General features: G+C 46.4%; 1 protein-coding gene across 3 annotated transcripts in view; it reads left to right on the plus strand.

Moving 5' to 3' along the window:
• plekhg4 (pleckstrin homology domain containing, family G (with RhoGef domain) member 4) overlaps positions 1 to 17,500 on the plus strand; it is a 31,775-nt gene that overhangs the window by 2,915 nt on the left and 11,360 nt on the right. The window contains exons 2-11 of one of the 3 annotated variants that reach the window (XM_079156641.1): positions 4,168 to 4,365; positions 5,658 to 7,833; positions 12,109 to 12,285; positions 13,131 to 13,254; positions 13,335 to 13,431; positions 13,538 to 13,624; positions 14,170 to 14,286; positions 14,386 to 14,484; positions 14,567 to 14,854; positions 16,018 to 16,140. In XM_079156641.1, the coding sequence (XP_079012767.1) occupies positions 4,168 to 4,365; positions 5,658 to 7,833; positions 12,109 to 12,285; positions 13,131 to 13,254; positions 13,335 to 13,431; positions 13,538 to 13,624; positions 14,170 to 14,286; positions 14,386 to 14,484; positions 14,567 to 14,854; positions 16,018 to 16,140 (3,486 nt within the window). The remainder of the gene's footprint in view (positions 1 to 4,167; positions 4,366 to 5,657; positions 7,834 to 12,108; positions 12,286 to 13,130; positions 13,255 to 13,334; positions 13,432 to 13,537; positions 13,625 to 14,169; positions 14,287 to 14,385; positions 14,485 to 14,566; positions 14,855 to 16,017; positions 16,141 to 17,500) is intronic. The other 2 variants (XM_079156642.1, XM_079156643.1) reach the window with 2 other exon arrangements.

Genomic DNA, 17,500 nt, shown 5'->3' on the forward strand with positions numbered 1-17,500 from the left:
CAGAAGGAGGTCTGAGGTGTGTGAGTCTGGTGGTTCTGGTCTGTCTCAGGTTCACTCGTGAACAAGACCACGAGATACTTGAACTCCTTCGCTTGAGGTCGGCGCTCCGTCCCCACCTGGAGGGAGCGATCCACCGGTTTCCAGCAGAGCACCATGGCCTCAGATTTGGAGGTGCTAACTCTCATCCCCGCCGCTTCACACTCGGCTGCAAACCGCCCCAGTGAATGCTGGAGGTCACGATCCGAGGAGGCAAAACGGGACCACATCAGGTGATCTCGAGACCCCCGAACCGGACGTTCTCCACCCCTACTTTAACTTTAACTTAAAAACGTGAACTTAAAATAGCTCCAGCTGCTCTCATGAAGGTGTGAGCTCTGAGAGTGAAGGACAGCGGAACATGAGATCAACAGATCCTCATGACCACTTCCTGTCCTTTATTAGAGTTCTGAACAAAGATGGCTGACACACTGAAGGGCAGCTGGACCCCCCCCCCCCCCACGTGTCACCGTGATTGGTTACCTCAAAGGTCGTGACCTTTAGACAGCAGAGCAGCATCACAGTGACCCTGTTAAGGATCCGGTCTCTGTGACCCTGTTAAGGATCCGGTCTCTTAAGGACCCTGTTAAGGATCCGGTCTCTCAGTGACCCTGTTAAGGATCCGGTCTCTCAGTGACCCTGTTAAGGATCCGGCCTCTCTGTGACCCTGTTAAGGATCCGGTCTCTAAAGGACCCTGTTAAGGATCCGGTTTCTGTGACCCTGTTAAGGATCCGGTCTCTGTGACCCTGTTAAGGATCTGGTCTCTGTGACCCTGTTAAGGATCTGGTCTCTGTGACCCTGTTAAGGATCTGGTCTCTGTGACCCTGTTAAGGATCCGGTCTCTGTGACCCTGTTAAGGATCTGGTCTCTGTGACCCTGTTAAGGATCCGGTCTCTCTGACCCTGTTAAGGATCCGGTCTCTGTGACCCTGTTAAGGATCCGGCCTCTCTGTGACCCTGTTAAGGATCCGGCCTCTCTGTGACCCTGTTAAGGATCCGGTCTCTGTGACCCTGTTAAGGATCCGGTCTCTGTGACCCTGTTAAGGATCCGGTCTCTCTGTGACCCTGTTAAGGATCCGGCCTCTCTGTGACCCTGTTAAGGATCCGGTCTCTGTGACCCTGTTAAGGATCCGGTCTCTGTGACCCTGTTAAGGATCCGGCCTCTCTGTGACCCTGTTAAGGATCCGGTCTCTGTGACCCTGTTAAGGATCCGGTCTCTCTGTGACCCTGTTCCTTGCTGCACCCTGGTCCTCCACACCCTCAAACAGGAACTGGTTTTTCCATCAGCTGCACAGTTGTTGGATGAATCATGACCCTCCAGAGAGACTATTCATTAAAACCAGCACAACCTGAGAGATTGGATTAGTTCATCTTAAGGCCTCTTGTTTATTACATCACACCATCCCTGGCCTCTGATTGGTTGTCACTTTGAATCAGACAAGCACTTTAAACCAACAGCTGTGTCCTAAAATATTCATATCTAATGCCACGTAACACAGAACTCACTAATACTACAATACCCATGAGCCTCAGCTGCTGTTGGTCATTGAAGTAACAAAACCAGTCCAGAAGAAGAGCACCAGTATGTGTATATGTATGTATGTATATATGTATATATGTGTGTTTATATATAGAATCATGTGCTCACTGACATCTGGAGGAAGTCTACATGACTCATTGTGTTGTCAGCAGTGAAGCTTCTGACATGAATAAGAGCTAAATGACATCAAACGGTGTGTTTTATGACGGTCTGTGGAAGATAATCAGGTTATTATTCAGAGTGGGTGGTCTCATTCTCCCATGGGACCCTCAGCCTGCTTTGATGTGCCTCCTCCTCACTCCTCCTACTGTGTCCACAGTGTGTACTAGTGTGTCCACAGTGTGTACTACTGTGTTCAGTGTGTACTAGTGTGTTCAGTGTGTACTAGTGTGTTCAGTGTGTACTAGTGTGTCCACAGTGTGTACTACTGTGTTCAGTGTGTACTAGTGTGTTCAGTGTGTACTACTGTGTTCAGTGTGTACTAGTGTGTTCAGTGTGTACTAGTGTGTTCACAGTGTGTACTAGTGTGTTCAGTGTGTTCAGTGTGTACTAGTGTGTTCAGTGTGTACTAGTGTGTTCACAGTGTGTACTAGTGTGTTCAGTGTGTACTAGTGTGTTCACAGTGTGTACTAGTGTGTTCAGTGTGTACTAGTGTGTCCACAGTGTGTACTAGTGTGTTCAGTGTGTACTAGTGTGTTCACAGTGTGTACTAGTGTGTTCAGTGTGTACTAGTGTGTTCACAGTGTGTACTAGTGTGTTCACAGTGTGTACTACTGTGTTCAGTGTGTACTAGTGTGTTCAGTGTGTACTAGTGTGTTCACAGTGTGTACTAGTGTGTTCAGTGTGTACTAGTGTGTTCAGTGTGTACTAGTGTGTTCAGTGTGTTCAGTGTGTACTAGTGTGTTCAGTGTGTACTAGTGTGTTCACAGTGTGTACTAGTGTGTTCAGTGTGTACTAGTGTGTTCACAGTGTGTACTAGTGTGTTCAGTGTGTACTAGTGTGTCCACAGTGTGTACTAGTGTGTTCAGTGTGTACTAGTGTGTTCACAGTGTGTACTAGTGTGTTCAGTGTGTACTAGTGTGTTCACAGTGTGTACTAGTGTGTTCAGTGTGTACTACTGTGTCCACAGTGTGTACTAGTGTGTTCAGTGTGTACTAGTGTGTCCACAGTGTGTACTAGTGTGTCCACAGTGTGTACTAATGTGTTCAGTGTGTACTAGTGTGTTCAGTGTGTACTAGTGTGTTCAGTGTGTACTAGTGTGTTCAGTGTGTACTAGTGTGTTCAGTGTGTACTAGTGTGTTCAGTGTGTACTAGTGTGTTCAGTGTGTACTAGTGTGTGGTCTTTTCTGTCACATGGTTTGTTTGTATTCATTCTGGTTGTAATCCTCTGACGTGGTATAAAATGCCGTTAGCATTAGCCACAGCGTTGAGCCAGCAGACGTTTTCCCTCCTTGTGTGTGTGTGTGTGTGTGTGTGTGTGTGTGTGTGTGTGTGTGTGTGTGTGTGTGTGTGTGTGTGTGTGTGTGTGTGTGTGTGTGTGGTGCAGAACCCCCCCACAGCTCAGTCATCTGATATCCTGCTAATAATATCAGCCTCACGTCTACATTTGGCTGCCAGTTGTTGTGTTTGAGTCACATCCAGAATATCCAGCGAGGATTCATCTCATTTACATATTTATCAGACTGATGTTTGTGACTTCTCAACTGTGATAATTATATTTTTAATGATAAATCACTCTGCATTAAATAAACAATCTCAGTGGCTTGACTCTATAATAACTATATGTTTGCATCACACACCATAGATCCTGCAGATCAAGTGCAGTTACACTCGTGGAATCTCTGCTGAACACAACGTCACAGACTCTGTGACATATTTACACACAAACACTTAAAGAGTTTGCTGTGACAACATGCCGAGTGTTTGTTCAGTTTACTGAGGACCGCTGTCAGTCTGATGAGGTTTAAATGATGCTTCATAATGTTAATGAAAGAGGAAACCAACAGAAGAAGAAAACACAAACACAAGCTGCACATAAACAGACTGCTGAAGTCAGCAGGTTAAATGTATGTCATCACACTCAGCCGGCTGGAGCCAGACGACGGGTGCCGCCTGATATTTTTACCTGACCGGCCTCCTCTGACTCCAGACCAGTGGATCCAGTTACCCCCCCCCCCCCCCACCCCCTGTAGACGGGGTCTCCCAGCCACACCTCCAGGGCCCTCTGGGGCGTGCCCTCTGCGGTTAGCCTGAAATCCTTGAAAGTTGTTTTTGGCCGTGCAGCCGGAGGAGGAACACGTGCTGATAAGAGGCGTTCTGTTCAGACGGGCAACAGCTGACTGGAGTACAGTAACGTCAATGTGTGGACTAATTATAGCACCGGAGCTGCAGGACTCAGCTGTGTGCTGTGGTTGGTGTAAATGCTCTGTGGTACCGGTACTGGTCTGTGGTACCGGTACTGGTCTGTGGTACAGAAACATAAGTCTCTGTTCTGCAGTGTAAAAAGCCTCTAACATTAGCTGAATTAAATGAAGAGTGCAGTGAAGCTACAAAAGTCTGACCATTGTCTGTCTTTGTTCTTTTCCTCACAGGACTCTGAATCTTTGGACCGCTGCATCCAGACTGCACTCTCAGCCCTCTATCCACCCTTCCAGGCCACATCCCCGACTGTCCTCTGTCAGGTCCTCAGCGTGGTGGAGAACTGCTACAGAGGAGACGGCCTCCGCTACCTGATCCACTTCCTGCTGCCTGCAAAGCAATTGTTAACGGACCTCCAGCAAAATGCCTGCGTGAGTATCCTTGGATCTGTCTCGTGTCCTTTCTGTAGGGGCCACCGTCCAGTCTGTAGAGGCCACCGTCCAGTCTGTAGAGGCCACCGTCCAGTCTGTAGAGGCCACCGTCCAGTCTGTAGAGGCCACCGTCCAGTCTGTAGAGGCCACCGTCCAGTCTGTAGAGGCCACCGTCCAGTCTGTAGAGGCCACCGTCCAGTCTGTAGGGGCCACCGTCCAGTCTGTAGAGGCCACCGTCCAGTCTGTAGAGGCCACCGTCCAGTCTGTAGAGGCCACCGTCCAGTCTGTAGGGGCCACCGTCCAGTCTGTAGAGGCCACCGTCCAGTCTGTAGAGGCCACCGTCCTGTCTGTAGAGGCCACCGTCCTGTCTGTAGAGGCCACCGTCCTGTCTGTAGAGGCCACCGTCCTGTCTGTAGAGGCCACCGTCCTGTCTGTAGAGGCCACCGTCCTGTCTGTAGAGGCCACCGTCCTGTCTGTAGAGGCCACCGTCCAGTCTGTAGGGGCCACCGTCCAGTCTGTAGAGGCCACCGTCCTGTCTGTAGGTACTGTCTCCACTCACAACAGATCCTTAGTGAACTCACAGGAACTCATCTATCTGTCCTTCATTCATGAGTCAGCATGATGATGAAGGACACAAGAGCAAACAGGACTCTCACTGATGACTCACACTGTTGTGTGTTCTGGCCTGTTGAACACCCTGCGTGGTTGTTTCTTTTGTAATGTTTGGTGAAGGTGACTCTCTGGGATCAACACTCACCTGTTGGGCGTCGACTCGCCCACAGACGTCAGTCAGAGGCCACAGCAGGAAGTCAGCAGCGAACAAAGTCCAGAATCATGTGAAGCTGTTTGTTTGATGCTGCTGTGGTATAGAACCAGATACAGATGTGAATTATTCTTAACTCTCCACTCACTCCCAATATTAATTACACTAAGTAATCTAAATCTAACAAAGAGTTAGAGGAGGTAGAAGAAGAAGAGGTTCAGGTTACAGCTGAGCAGCAGTGTCGAGAAAGAAAGGAGGAAGAGCAAGTGATGAAAGAAGATGAGAGAGAAGGAGAGGAAGAGGAAGAGACACACTCCGAGGACTCTTATTCTGAAAATAATAGAGAAAACACACACTGTGGACTCTTATTCTGAAAGTAATAGACAACACACACTCTGAAGACTCTTATTCTGAAAAATGTATTCCACTGCTACTACTCCAGAGCCTGAATGTAATGTGAATCCTTTGAACAGATCCTTATCTCCTCTCTTTATCTCCTCCTCCTCCTCCTCCTCCTCCTCCTCCTCAGTTGCAGTACTGTGGTCTGTTGTTTCGTCATGAAGGCTGGCCTCTGTGCGTCCACGAGAAGGTAGTTGTTCAGCTTTGTCCTCTGGACCAGCGCCTCCTCCGTCCAGGAGACTTCTACCTGCTGGTTTCTCCTCCTCCTCCTCCTCCTCCCCGAGCACACAGCGCCTCCTGCAGGAGAGCCGTCATCTCCTCCTCCCCCCGCCTCCTCCTGTGCAGCTTGTCCACCGGCGGCCGTCATGTGGAGCAGCAGGAGGTGTCGGAGATAGCCCCGCGGTCCCTCTTCAGCATGGCCTGGCTGGACTCGGTCAACAGGGAGAAGGAGCAGCGAGGAGCGCCGAGGCTGGAGCGCTGCCTCCTCTCTGCTCACGGAGACGTCTTCAGGGTCCCGTGGGAGGACCTGGTCTACCCACAGTTCATCAGCCGGCCAGAGACCTCCCTGCAGGAGGAGACAGAGTCGTCCGTTAAGGATGGAGATACGTTGATCAATCCTAGCTTCTCAAGACAGGAAGTGGAGCTCCTCCAATCAGCAGTGAGCGGCGAGGGCGAGGACTCGGAGGGCGAGTACGTGGAGCTGATGGAGCTGCCTCGCTTCTCCCCACAGAAAGGCTCCTTAACCCAGTCCATCAGTCTGCAGCACCGAGCCCGGACCAGCACACACACCACTGCACACACACACACTGCTGCTGCTGCACACACACCTCACAACACTCACACACACTCTGCTGCTGCACACACACACTCTGCTGCTGCACACACACTCTCTGATGCTGCACACACACCTCACAACACTCACACACACTCTGCTGCTGCACACACACACACTGCTGCTGCACACACACTCTCTGATGCTGCACACACACACACTGCTGCTGCACACACACTCTCTGATGCTGCACACACACCTCACAACACTCACACACACTCTGCTGCTGCACACACACACTCTGATGCTGCACACACACCTCACAACACTCACACACACTCTGCTGCTGCACACACACACACTGCTGCTGCACACACACCTCACAACACTCACACACACTCTGATGCTGCACACACACCTCACAACACTCACACACACACTGCTGCTGCACACACACACTCTGATGCTGCACACACACTCTCTGCTGCTGCACACACACACTCTGCTGCTGCACACACACACTCTGATGCTGCACACACACCTCACAACACTCACACACACTCTGATGCTGCACACACACTCTCTGCTGCACACACACCTCACACACTCTCCTCCTGGCCCTGTGCGGAGGTCAGCTCCCATACCACTCTTTGCTCCAGGCTCATTGAGGAGAACCTGATCCAGGACTCCTGTGTACCTGTCATCCTCACCCCAATCTCCCCCACCTCCTCCTCCTCCTCCTCTGCTCCTCCTGAAGCCTCCAGCTGGACGTCACAGGAGCACATAGAAGGTACTGATTCAGGCATAAGTCTGAAGTCAAACACTGAACCTGAAAGCAGCACAGAGCACAGTGAAGAAGAGGAAGAGGAGAGAGGGAAAGAGGGGGAGACAGAGGAAACGAGGGAGGAGAGAGAGCTAATGAAGAGGCGGAAAGGGAAGCATGAAATGGTAGTGTCAGATGATGAAGATGAGGAGAAGGATGAAGAACAGCTGGAGGATGCAGAGTGTATGAAGGATGAAGGTTTACTTGATGAAAGTGAAGAGACAGAGGAAGAGTTGGATGAGGAGGGAGACGAAGAGTTAGAGGAGGTGGAAGTAGAAGAAGAGGTTCAGGTTACAGTTCAGCATCAGAGTCAAGAAAGAAGGGAGGAAGAGAGAGTGATGAAAGATGTGAGAGAAGGAGAGGAAGAGACACACTCCAAGGACTCTTATTCTGAAAGTAATAGACAACACAAGCACTATGAGGACTCTCGTTGTGAAAATGTTACACAACAAAAACTAACTGAGAACTCTTATTCTGAAAACAACTGCCTTCAAACACTTTCTGTGGACTCTTATTCTGAAAACAAAACACTCCAAACACACACTGGGGACTCTTATTCTGAAAACACACCGGCGATGGATCCAGACTCACTTTGGTGCGAACCTGAGGAGTCTGAAAAAGGACGGGAAAAACAAGAAAAGAAGAAGGAGGAGGAGGAAGAGGAGATCAGCTGTGAGGAGGTTGGTGGAGGAAGAACTGCAGAGCTTGAAGGTACAGAAACATGTTTCTTCTCCACAATCTTTTCCTTCCTCCTGCTTTTCATCCCACAAACCATCTTTCTATCCTCATTTATCTCCTCATCATCTGATTGGCTGAATTACTCCTGCTCCTCCTCCTCCTCCCCTTTCACCTTCCTCCTCAAAAACCTCCTCTTAGTCTCTCCTGTTAGGATGTAGATTACCTAGAACTGGAAAACTTAGTTTGGAGACTAGTTAGTGAACTGGTTATATGATGGAGAAGTTAATCAGAGGACTAGTTAGTGTGAGGACAGGTCAGTGACTTCTGTTGACTAGTTAGCGTGAGGACAGGTCAGTGACTTCTATAGACTAGTTAGCGTGAGGACAGGTCAGTGACTTCTATAGACTAGTTAGCGTGAGGACAGGTCAGTGACTTCTGTTGACTAGTTAGCGTGAGGACAGGTCAGTGACTTCTGTTGACTAGTTAGCGTGAGGACAGGTCAGTGACTTCTGTTGACTAGTTAGCGTGAGGACAGGTCAGTGACTTCTGTTGACTAGTTAGCGTGAGGACAGGTCAGTGACTTCTATAGACTAGTTAGTGTGAGGACAGGTCAGTGACTTCTGTTGACTAGTTAGTGTGAGGACAGGTCAGTGACTTCTATAGACTAGTTAGTGTGAGGACAGGTCAGTGACTTCTGTTGACTAGTTAGCATGAGGACAGGTCAGTGACTTCTGTTGACTAGTTAGCGTGAGGACAGGTCAGTGATTTCTGTTGACTAGTTAGTGTGAGGACAGGTCAGTGACTTCTGTTGACTAGTTAGCATGAGGACAGGTCAGTGACTTCTGTTGACTAGTTAGTGTGAGGACAGGTCAGTGACTTCTGTTGACTAGTTAGCATGAGGACAGGTCAGTGACTTCTGTTGACTAGTTAGTGTGAGGACAGGTCAGTGACTTCTATAGACTAGTTAGTGTGAGGACAAGTCAGTGACTTCTGTTGACTAGTTAGCATGAGGACAGGTCAGTGACTTCTGTTGACTAGTTAGCATGAGGACAGGTCAGTGACTTCTGTTGACTAGTTAGTGTGAGGACAGGTCAGTGACTTCTGTTGACTAGTTAGTGTGAGGACAGGTCAGTGACTTCTATAGACTAGTTAGTGTGAGGACAAGTCAGTGACTTCTGTTGACTAGTTAGCATGAGGACAGGTCAGTGACTTCTGTTGACTAGTTAGTGTGAGGACAAGTCAGTGACTTCTGTTGACTAGTTAGCATGAGGACAGGTCAGTGACTTCTATAGACTAGTTAGTGTGAGGACAGGTCAGTGACTTCTGTTGACTAGTTAGCGTGAGGACAGGTCAGTGACTTCTGTTGACTAGTTAGTGTGAGGACAGGTCAGTGACTTCTGTAGACTAGTTAGTGTGAGGACAAGTCAGTGACTTCTGTTGACTAGTTAGCGTGAGGACAAGTCAGTGACTTCTATAGACTAGTTAGCGTGAGGACAGGTCAGTGACTTCTGTTGACTAGTTAGCGTGAGGACAGGTCAGTGACTTCTGTTGACTAGTTAGCGTGAGGACAGGTCAGTGACTTCTGTTGACTAGTTAGTGTGAGGACAGGTCAGTGACTTCTGTTGACTAGTTAGTGTGAGGACAGGTCAGTGACTTCTATAGACTAGTTAGTGTGAGGACAGGTCAGTGACTTCTGTTGACTAGTTAGCGTGAGGACAGGTCAGTGACTTCTGTTGACTAGTTAGCGTGAGGACAGGTCAGTGACTTCTGTTGACTAGTTAGCGTGAGGACAGGTCAGTGACTTCTATAGACTAGTTAGTGTGAGGACAGGTCAGTGACTTCTGTTGACTAGTTAGTGTGAGGACAGGTCAGTGACTTCTATAGACTAGTTAGCGTGAGGACAGGTCAGTGACTTCTGTTGACTAGTTAGCATGAGGACAGGTCAGTGACTTCTGTTGACTAGTTAGCGTGAGGACAGGTCAGTGATTTCTGTTGACTAGTTAGTGTGAGGACAGGTCAGTGACTTCTGTTGACTAGTTAGCATGAGGACAGGTCAGTGACTTCTGTTGACTAGTTAGTGTGAGGACAGGTCAGTGACTTCTGTTGACTAGTTAGCATGAGGACAGGTCAGTGACTTCTGTTGACTAGTTAGTGTGAGGACAGGTCAGTGACTTCTATAGACTAGTTAGTGTGAGGACAAGTCAGTGACTTCTGTTGACTAGTTAGCATGAGGACAGGTCAGTGACTTCTGTTGACTAGTTAGCATGAGGACAGGTCAGTGACTTCTGTTGACTAGTTAGTGTGAGGACAGGTCAGTGACTTCTGTTGACTAGTTAGTGTGAGGACAGGTCAGTGACTTCTATAGACTAGTTAGTGTGAGGACAAGTCAGTGACTTCTGTTGACTAGTTAGCATGAGGACAGGTCAGTGACTTCTGTTGACTAGTTAGTGTGAGGACAAGTCAGTGACTTCTGTTGACTAGTTAGCATGAGGACAGGTCAGTGACTTCTATAGACTAGTTAGTGTGAGGACAGGTCAGTGACTTCTGTTGACTAGTTAGCGTGAGGACAGGTCAGTGACTTCTGTTGACTAGTTAGTGTGAGGACAGGTCAGTGACTTCTGTAGACTAGTTAGTGTGAGGACAAGTCAGTGACTTCTGTTGACTAGTTAGCGTGAGGACAAGTCAGTGACTTCTATAGACTAGTTAGCGTGAGGACAGGTCAGTGACTTCTGTTGACTAGTTAGCGTGAGGACAGGTCAGTGACTTCTGTTGACTAGTTAGCGTGAGGACAGGTCAGTGACTTCTGTTGACTAGTTAGTGTGAGGACAGGTCAGTGACTTCTGTTGACTAGTTAGTGTGAGGACAGGTCAGTGACTTCTATAGACTAGTTAGTGTGAGGACAGGTCAGTGACTTCTGTTGACTAGTTAGCGTGAGGACAGGTCAGTGACTTCTGTTGACTAGTTAGCGTGAGGACAGGTCAGTGACTTCTGTTGACTAGTTAGTGTGAGGACAGGTCAGTGACTTCTGTTGACTAGTTAGCGTGAGGACAGGTCAGTGACTTCTGTTGACTAGTTAGCGTGAGGACAGGTCAGTGACTTCTGTTGACTAGTTAGTGTGAGGACAGGTCAGTGACTTCTATAGACTAGTTAGTGTGAGGACAGGTCAGTGACTTCTGTTGACTAGTTAGCGTGAGGACAGGTCAGTGACTTCTATAGACTAGTTAGTGTGAGGACAGGTCAGTGACTTCTGTTGACTAGTTAGCGTGAGGACAGGTCAGTGACTTCTATAGACTAGTTAGTGTGAGGACAAGTCAGTGACTTCTGTTGACTAGTTAGCGTGAGGACAGGTCAGTGACTTCTGTTGACTAGTTAGCGTGAGGACAGGTCAGTGACTTCTGTTGACTAGTTAGCGTGAGGACAGGTCAGTGACTTCTATAGACTAGTTAGCGTGAGGACAGGTCAGTGACTTCTGTTGACTAGTTAGCGTGAGGACAGGTCAGTGACTTCTGTTGACTAGTTAGCGTGAGGACAGGTCAGTGACTTCTATAGACTAGTTAGCGTGAGGACAAGTCAGTGACTTCTGTTGACTAGTTAGTGTGAGGACAGGTCAGTGACTTCTATAGACTAGTTAGCGTGAGGACAAGTCAGTGACTTCTGTTGACTAGTTAGTGTGAGGACAGGTCAGTGACTTCTATAGACTAGTTAGTGTGAGGACAGGTCAGTGACTTCTATAGACTAGTTAGCGTGAGGACAAGTCAGTGACTTCTGTTGACTAGTTAGTGTGAGGACAGGTCAGTGACTTCTATAGACTAGTTAGCGTGAGGACAGGTCAGTGACTTCTGTTGACTAGTTAGTGTGAGGACAGGTCAGTGACTTCTGTTGACTAGTTAGTGTGAGGACAAGTCAGTGACTTCTGTTGACTAGTTAGTGTGAGGACAGGTCAGTGACTTCTATAGACTAGTTAGCGTGAGGACAGGTCAGTGACTTCTGTTGACTAGTTAGTGTGAGGACAGGTCAGTGACTTCTATAGACTAGTTAGTGTGAGGACAGGTCAGTGACTTCTGTTGACTAGTTAGTGTGAGGACAGGTCAGTGACTTCTGTTGACTAGTTAGTGTGAGGACAGGTCAGTGACTTCTATAGACTAGTTAGTGTGAGGACAAGTCAGTGACTTCTGTTGACTAGTTAGTGTGAGGACAGGTCAGTGACTTCTATAGACTAGTTAGTGTGAGGACAGGTCAGTGACTTCTGTTGACTAGTTAGTGGACTAGTTAACAGAATGTGTGTGTGTGTGTGTTCTCTCTCTACAGGCCTCAGCAGACCTCCTGTCCAGTCTCATGTCCCCCTTTCGACTGGTCCCAGTCCAACAGAACCAGAACCACAGCTGAACCAGTCAGCTGCTCCCATGGTCCCAGTACGGCTCACCCAGTCCTCCCAGTCCAGCTTCTACACAGTGCTGCTGCGCTCTGGAGCGCTCTGTCTACCTGGTGAGAAAAACCTGTAGACCTGAACCAGGTTTAGACCCTGAACCTGACCCCAGAACAGAATCAGAACCAGATCCAGGTTTATTGCATGTTTTTTTGGTTCATCAATCTCATAAAACTATAAACAGTCAGAGAAAAGAAAAGTAAACAAAAAATAGATATTTGTCAATAATGATTTGCAAGAACATTATTAATATATGAACTATTAATATTATCAATATTATTATTATTCATAATAATATGAATGTAATAATATTATAGATAATAATTAGTGCTGGGCAACGATTACAATGTTTAATGTTGATTAATCTCATTGTTGTGTTAAAGTTCATAATGATTCTAAAGTAGTGTGTTAAAGTGCTGCTCTATGAACTAAAGGTCAACAACATTTAAACACTTTAAACTCATCAGGTTCTTGTTAACAGCAGGATTCTCTTCACACAGCAGCAGTTATAACACAGTTATAATGATTCTGATCATAGATATTCAGCCGGTGTTCACAACTTTATCTTCATGTGTGTCAGAGATGAATTTAAATATACATCTTGAAACCTGCAGCAGGAAGTGACGCCACACAAACAGCTGTTCACCGCTCGCTGCCCGGTTTGTGTGTTAAAAATGTCGCTGAATAATAACTCAAAGAAACTGCGTTAACGCGCGATAATATGATTAATTAATGCCCAGCACTAGTAATAGTATTAATAATAATATTGTTAATATTATTATTAAACATCAATAAAACAAATACACACTCAGGTTGAGGTGTGAGGCTCCACACATAGTACTGACAGAGAGTTCTAAGTTCCTGTGTTTCCTGCTGGTCCCTGAATGCATCATGTCTCGTTCAGGGACCAGAGACCGGAGGGGTCGAGCTCTGCTGACGGTCTGCACCAGGAGCTCCGTGTGGTCCAACCCAGACTGTGACGGAGCAGAGCTGCTGCACCTCCTGCTGTACTACTCCTCCACCCTCAGGTAGGACCCCCCCCCCCCCCCCCCACCCCCTCTCACTGTAGACTGGTCCTCCTCTGACATCACTTCCTGTGTGACAACAGGAAGGAGGTGGCCGCCTTGGGTCTGACGGTTCTGGTGGATGCTCGTAGAGCTGCTGCTCCGGTCCCGGCCCTGTTCTCTGCCCTCAGGTCCCTGCAGGTGAGTCCTGAAAACTACAACACACAACCTGGGACCCTGAACGCACCACAGAGCGACACACAGTCAGTTAAACAGAGCGATAGTAAACAACCGGTCCGTCTCTCAGGAAAACGTCCCCGGATCCGTTCACTCCGTCCTCCTGCTGCTAGACAAGGACTCCTCTCTGCGTCTGGACAAACCTGCAGCCACACAGGTAAACGCCTGGTCACATGGTCACCTGGTTACATGGTCACCTGGTCACCTGGTTACATGGTCACCTGGTTACATGGTCATCTGGTCACCTGGTCACATGGTCACATGGTCACCTGGTCACATGGTCACCTGGTCACCTGGTCACATGGTCACCTGGTCACCTGGTTACATGGTCACATGGTCACCTGGTCACATGGTCACCTGGTCACCTGGTTACATGGTCACATGGTCACCTGGTTACATGGTCACCTGGTCACCTGGTTACATGGTCACCTGGTTACATGGTCATCTGGTCACCTGGTCACATGGTCACATGGTCACCTGGTCACATGGTCACCTGGTCACCTGGTCACATGGTCACATGGTCACCCTGAACGTTAACCTGCAGCAGCATCCACTGACTGATGCGCACACCACAGATACATCTAGAGGTTCTCAGACTGTGTGTGTGTGTGTGTGTGTGTGTGTGTGTGTGTGTGTGTGTGTGTGTGTGTGTGTGTGTGTGTGTGTGTGTGTGTGTGTGTGTGTGTGTGTGTGCGCGCGCAGGTGGAGGTGTTGTTCTCTCTGAAGTCTCTTCACAAACAGGTGGATCTTCAGCAGCTTTCTGAAGAGTTTGGAGGTTCATTCAGCTTCAGTCAGAGGAGCTGGCTCTGTTTCAGATCAGTGAGTCCTACACACACACTCACACACACACACTCACACACACTCACACACACATACACACAATAAAATAACAACAAATGATTGTGTGTGTTTGTTCAGAGAGTGGAGCAGCTGACCAATCAGTGTGAAGACGTCATCAAGCTGCTGCAGAAGACCATCAACATCCTGCAGAACACACCTCTACCTGCTGCAGAGGAGGTACCACACACACACACACACACACACACACACACACACACACACTACCATCATGCCCTCTGAATCTCTCTTTCTTTCCCAGGAGGCCGAGCTGCTGCTGTCCCGTTACCAGGCCGTGATGCGTAGCATCCTGGAGGACAGCCGATTGGTCCAGCTGCAGCAGGAGGGCGGGGCCTCTCTGTCTCTGCTCCGCAGAGAGGACGGTGGCGTCGCCGTGACGTCAGACCGGCGGGCGGCGGTGGAGACGGTGTCCTCGCTCTATGAGCGGGTGGACGAGCTGCTGCACCGTCTGGTCACTCTGTCCAACTCCAGGACCCAGGAGCTGAACTTCATCCTGGACTTCAGAGGCCTGGAGACGGGCTTCAGCAAGGTCGGTCTGAGCACGCTCAGTACACACACACCTGACACAATCCCCAAAAACTGAGCAGAAATGGGGTTTTGGCGTGAAGAGAGCTAAAAAACTCTTAACTCTGGGCCCACGTTGACGAGCCGTACTTTAACGTAGAAACATGACAAGTTTAAAACGTAGACAGAACGCTGCACTTTAGTGACAGCTAGCACAGTTTACATTCAGTCAACGTTTCAGTTTCAGGAACATTTTGGGTCCGTTTCAGATTTTATAATGGGTGTGTATTGCACGGCTCCCATGATTTCTACTCTTTATACACCATGTTTGACCAAAAGCATAGAAATGTTGTGCTGTCGCACACAGATGTCTGTGGAATCCAACAGAGTTACACATGAGGCTCAAAGAGCCGCAGAGCGACATGAACTCCACCAGCTGCTCCATCAGACTCCATGTTCAACCTCACCAGCTCTCAGAGAAAGCAGACGTACCAGCTTTGTTTATCGCTCTGGAGCTCACATGATTAACACACAAACTCATCAGGTTCTTGTTAACAGCAGGATTCTCTTCACACAGCAGCAGTTATAACACAGTTATAATGATTCTGATCATAGATATTCAGCGTGTTCACAACTTTATCTTCATGTGTGTCAGAGATTAATTTAAATATACATCTTGAAACCTGCAAACCTATCTACGCCATGTTTTTATGTTTGTTAAACTCTCAGTAGTGATAACTAAATGATATGATTATTATACATATTACAAACTAAACACTTTAAAAACTCTACAAAAGTATTTTTTCTTTGTTGGTATGTTGGTCAGACGCTATGCTACGCTGATTAGCGTAACATGTGTGGTGTTTGTTATAAATGTACGTTGGTACATAGAGGGTGATAAGAAGCTGTACATGGAGGGACTTAGGACCCAGGGGAATGTAGGGGAAGGAAACAGGAAGAGACGGAAGTGACGCCACAAACAGCTGTTCACCGCTCGCTGCCGGTCGGCCGGACGGTTCTTGTGTTAAAAATGTCGCTTAATAATTTTAAAAAAACTGCGTCAATGCGCGATAAAATAATTGTCGGCGTTAATGAATTGATGAATGCGTGAACGCGATAATAACGCGATAATAACGCGTTAATAACGCGTTAGCTTGCCAGCACTCATACATATCTACTTCTACTCAGGTGAGCTCGTGGCTGCAGGACGTTGGAGAAGTTCGTCTGAAGAGTCTGAATGAAGCAGAAGATTCTCTGGAGCTCCTCAACAAGAAACTACTGAACTACAAAGAGTTCCACTCGACTGCCTATGTAGGACACATATATACACACATGATACACATATACACACATATACACACATATATACACACATGATACACATATACACACATATATACACACATGATACACATATACACACATATATACACTTATACACACATATATACACATATACACACATATATACACATATACACACATATATACACACATGATACACATATACACACATATACACACATATATACACACATGATACACATATACACACATATACACACATATATACACACATGATACACATATACACACATATATACACTTATACACACATATATACACATATACACACACATATATACACATATATATACACATATACACACATATACACACATATATACACATATATACACATATACACACATATATACACATATATATACACATATACACACATATACACACATATATACACACATGATACACATATACACACATATACACACATATATACACACATGATACACATATACACACATATATACACTTATACACACATATATACACATATACACACATATATACACATATACACACATATATACACTTATACACACATATATACACATATACACACATATATACACATATACACACATATACACACATATATACACATATATATACACATATACACACATATACACACATATATACACACATGATACACATATACACACATATACACACATATATACACACATGATACACATATACACACATATATACACTTATACACACATATATACACATATACACACATATATACACATATACACACATATATACACTTATACACACATATATACACATATACACACATATATACACATATACACACATATATACACATATACACACATATACACACATATATACACATATATATACACATATACACACATATACACACATATATACACACATGATACACATATACACACATATACACACATATATACACACATGATACACATATACACACATATATACACTTATACACACATATATACACACATGATACACATATACACACATATACACACATATATACACATATATATACACATATACACACATATACACACATATATACACACATGATACACATATACACACATATACACACATATATACACACATGATACACATATACACACATATATACACTTATACACACATATATACACATATACACACATATATACACATATACACACATATATACACTTATACACACATATATACACATATACACACATATATACACTTATACACACATATATACACATATACACACATATATACACATATATATACACAT

The sequence above is a fragment of the Pholis gunnellus genome, assembly GCF_910591455.1.
Source record: "Pholis gunnellus genome assembly, chromosome: 1".
Classification (NCBI taxonomy): Eukaryota; Metazoa; Chordata; class Actinopteri; order Perciformes; family Pholidae; genus Pholis; species Pholis gunnellus.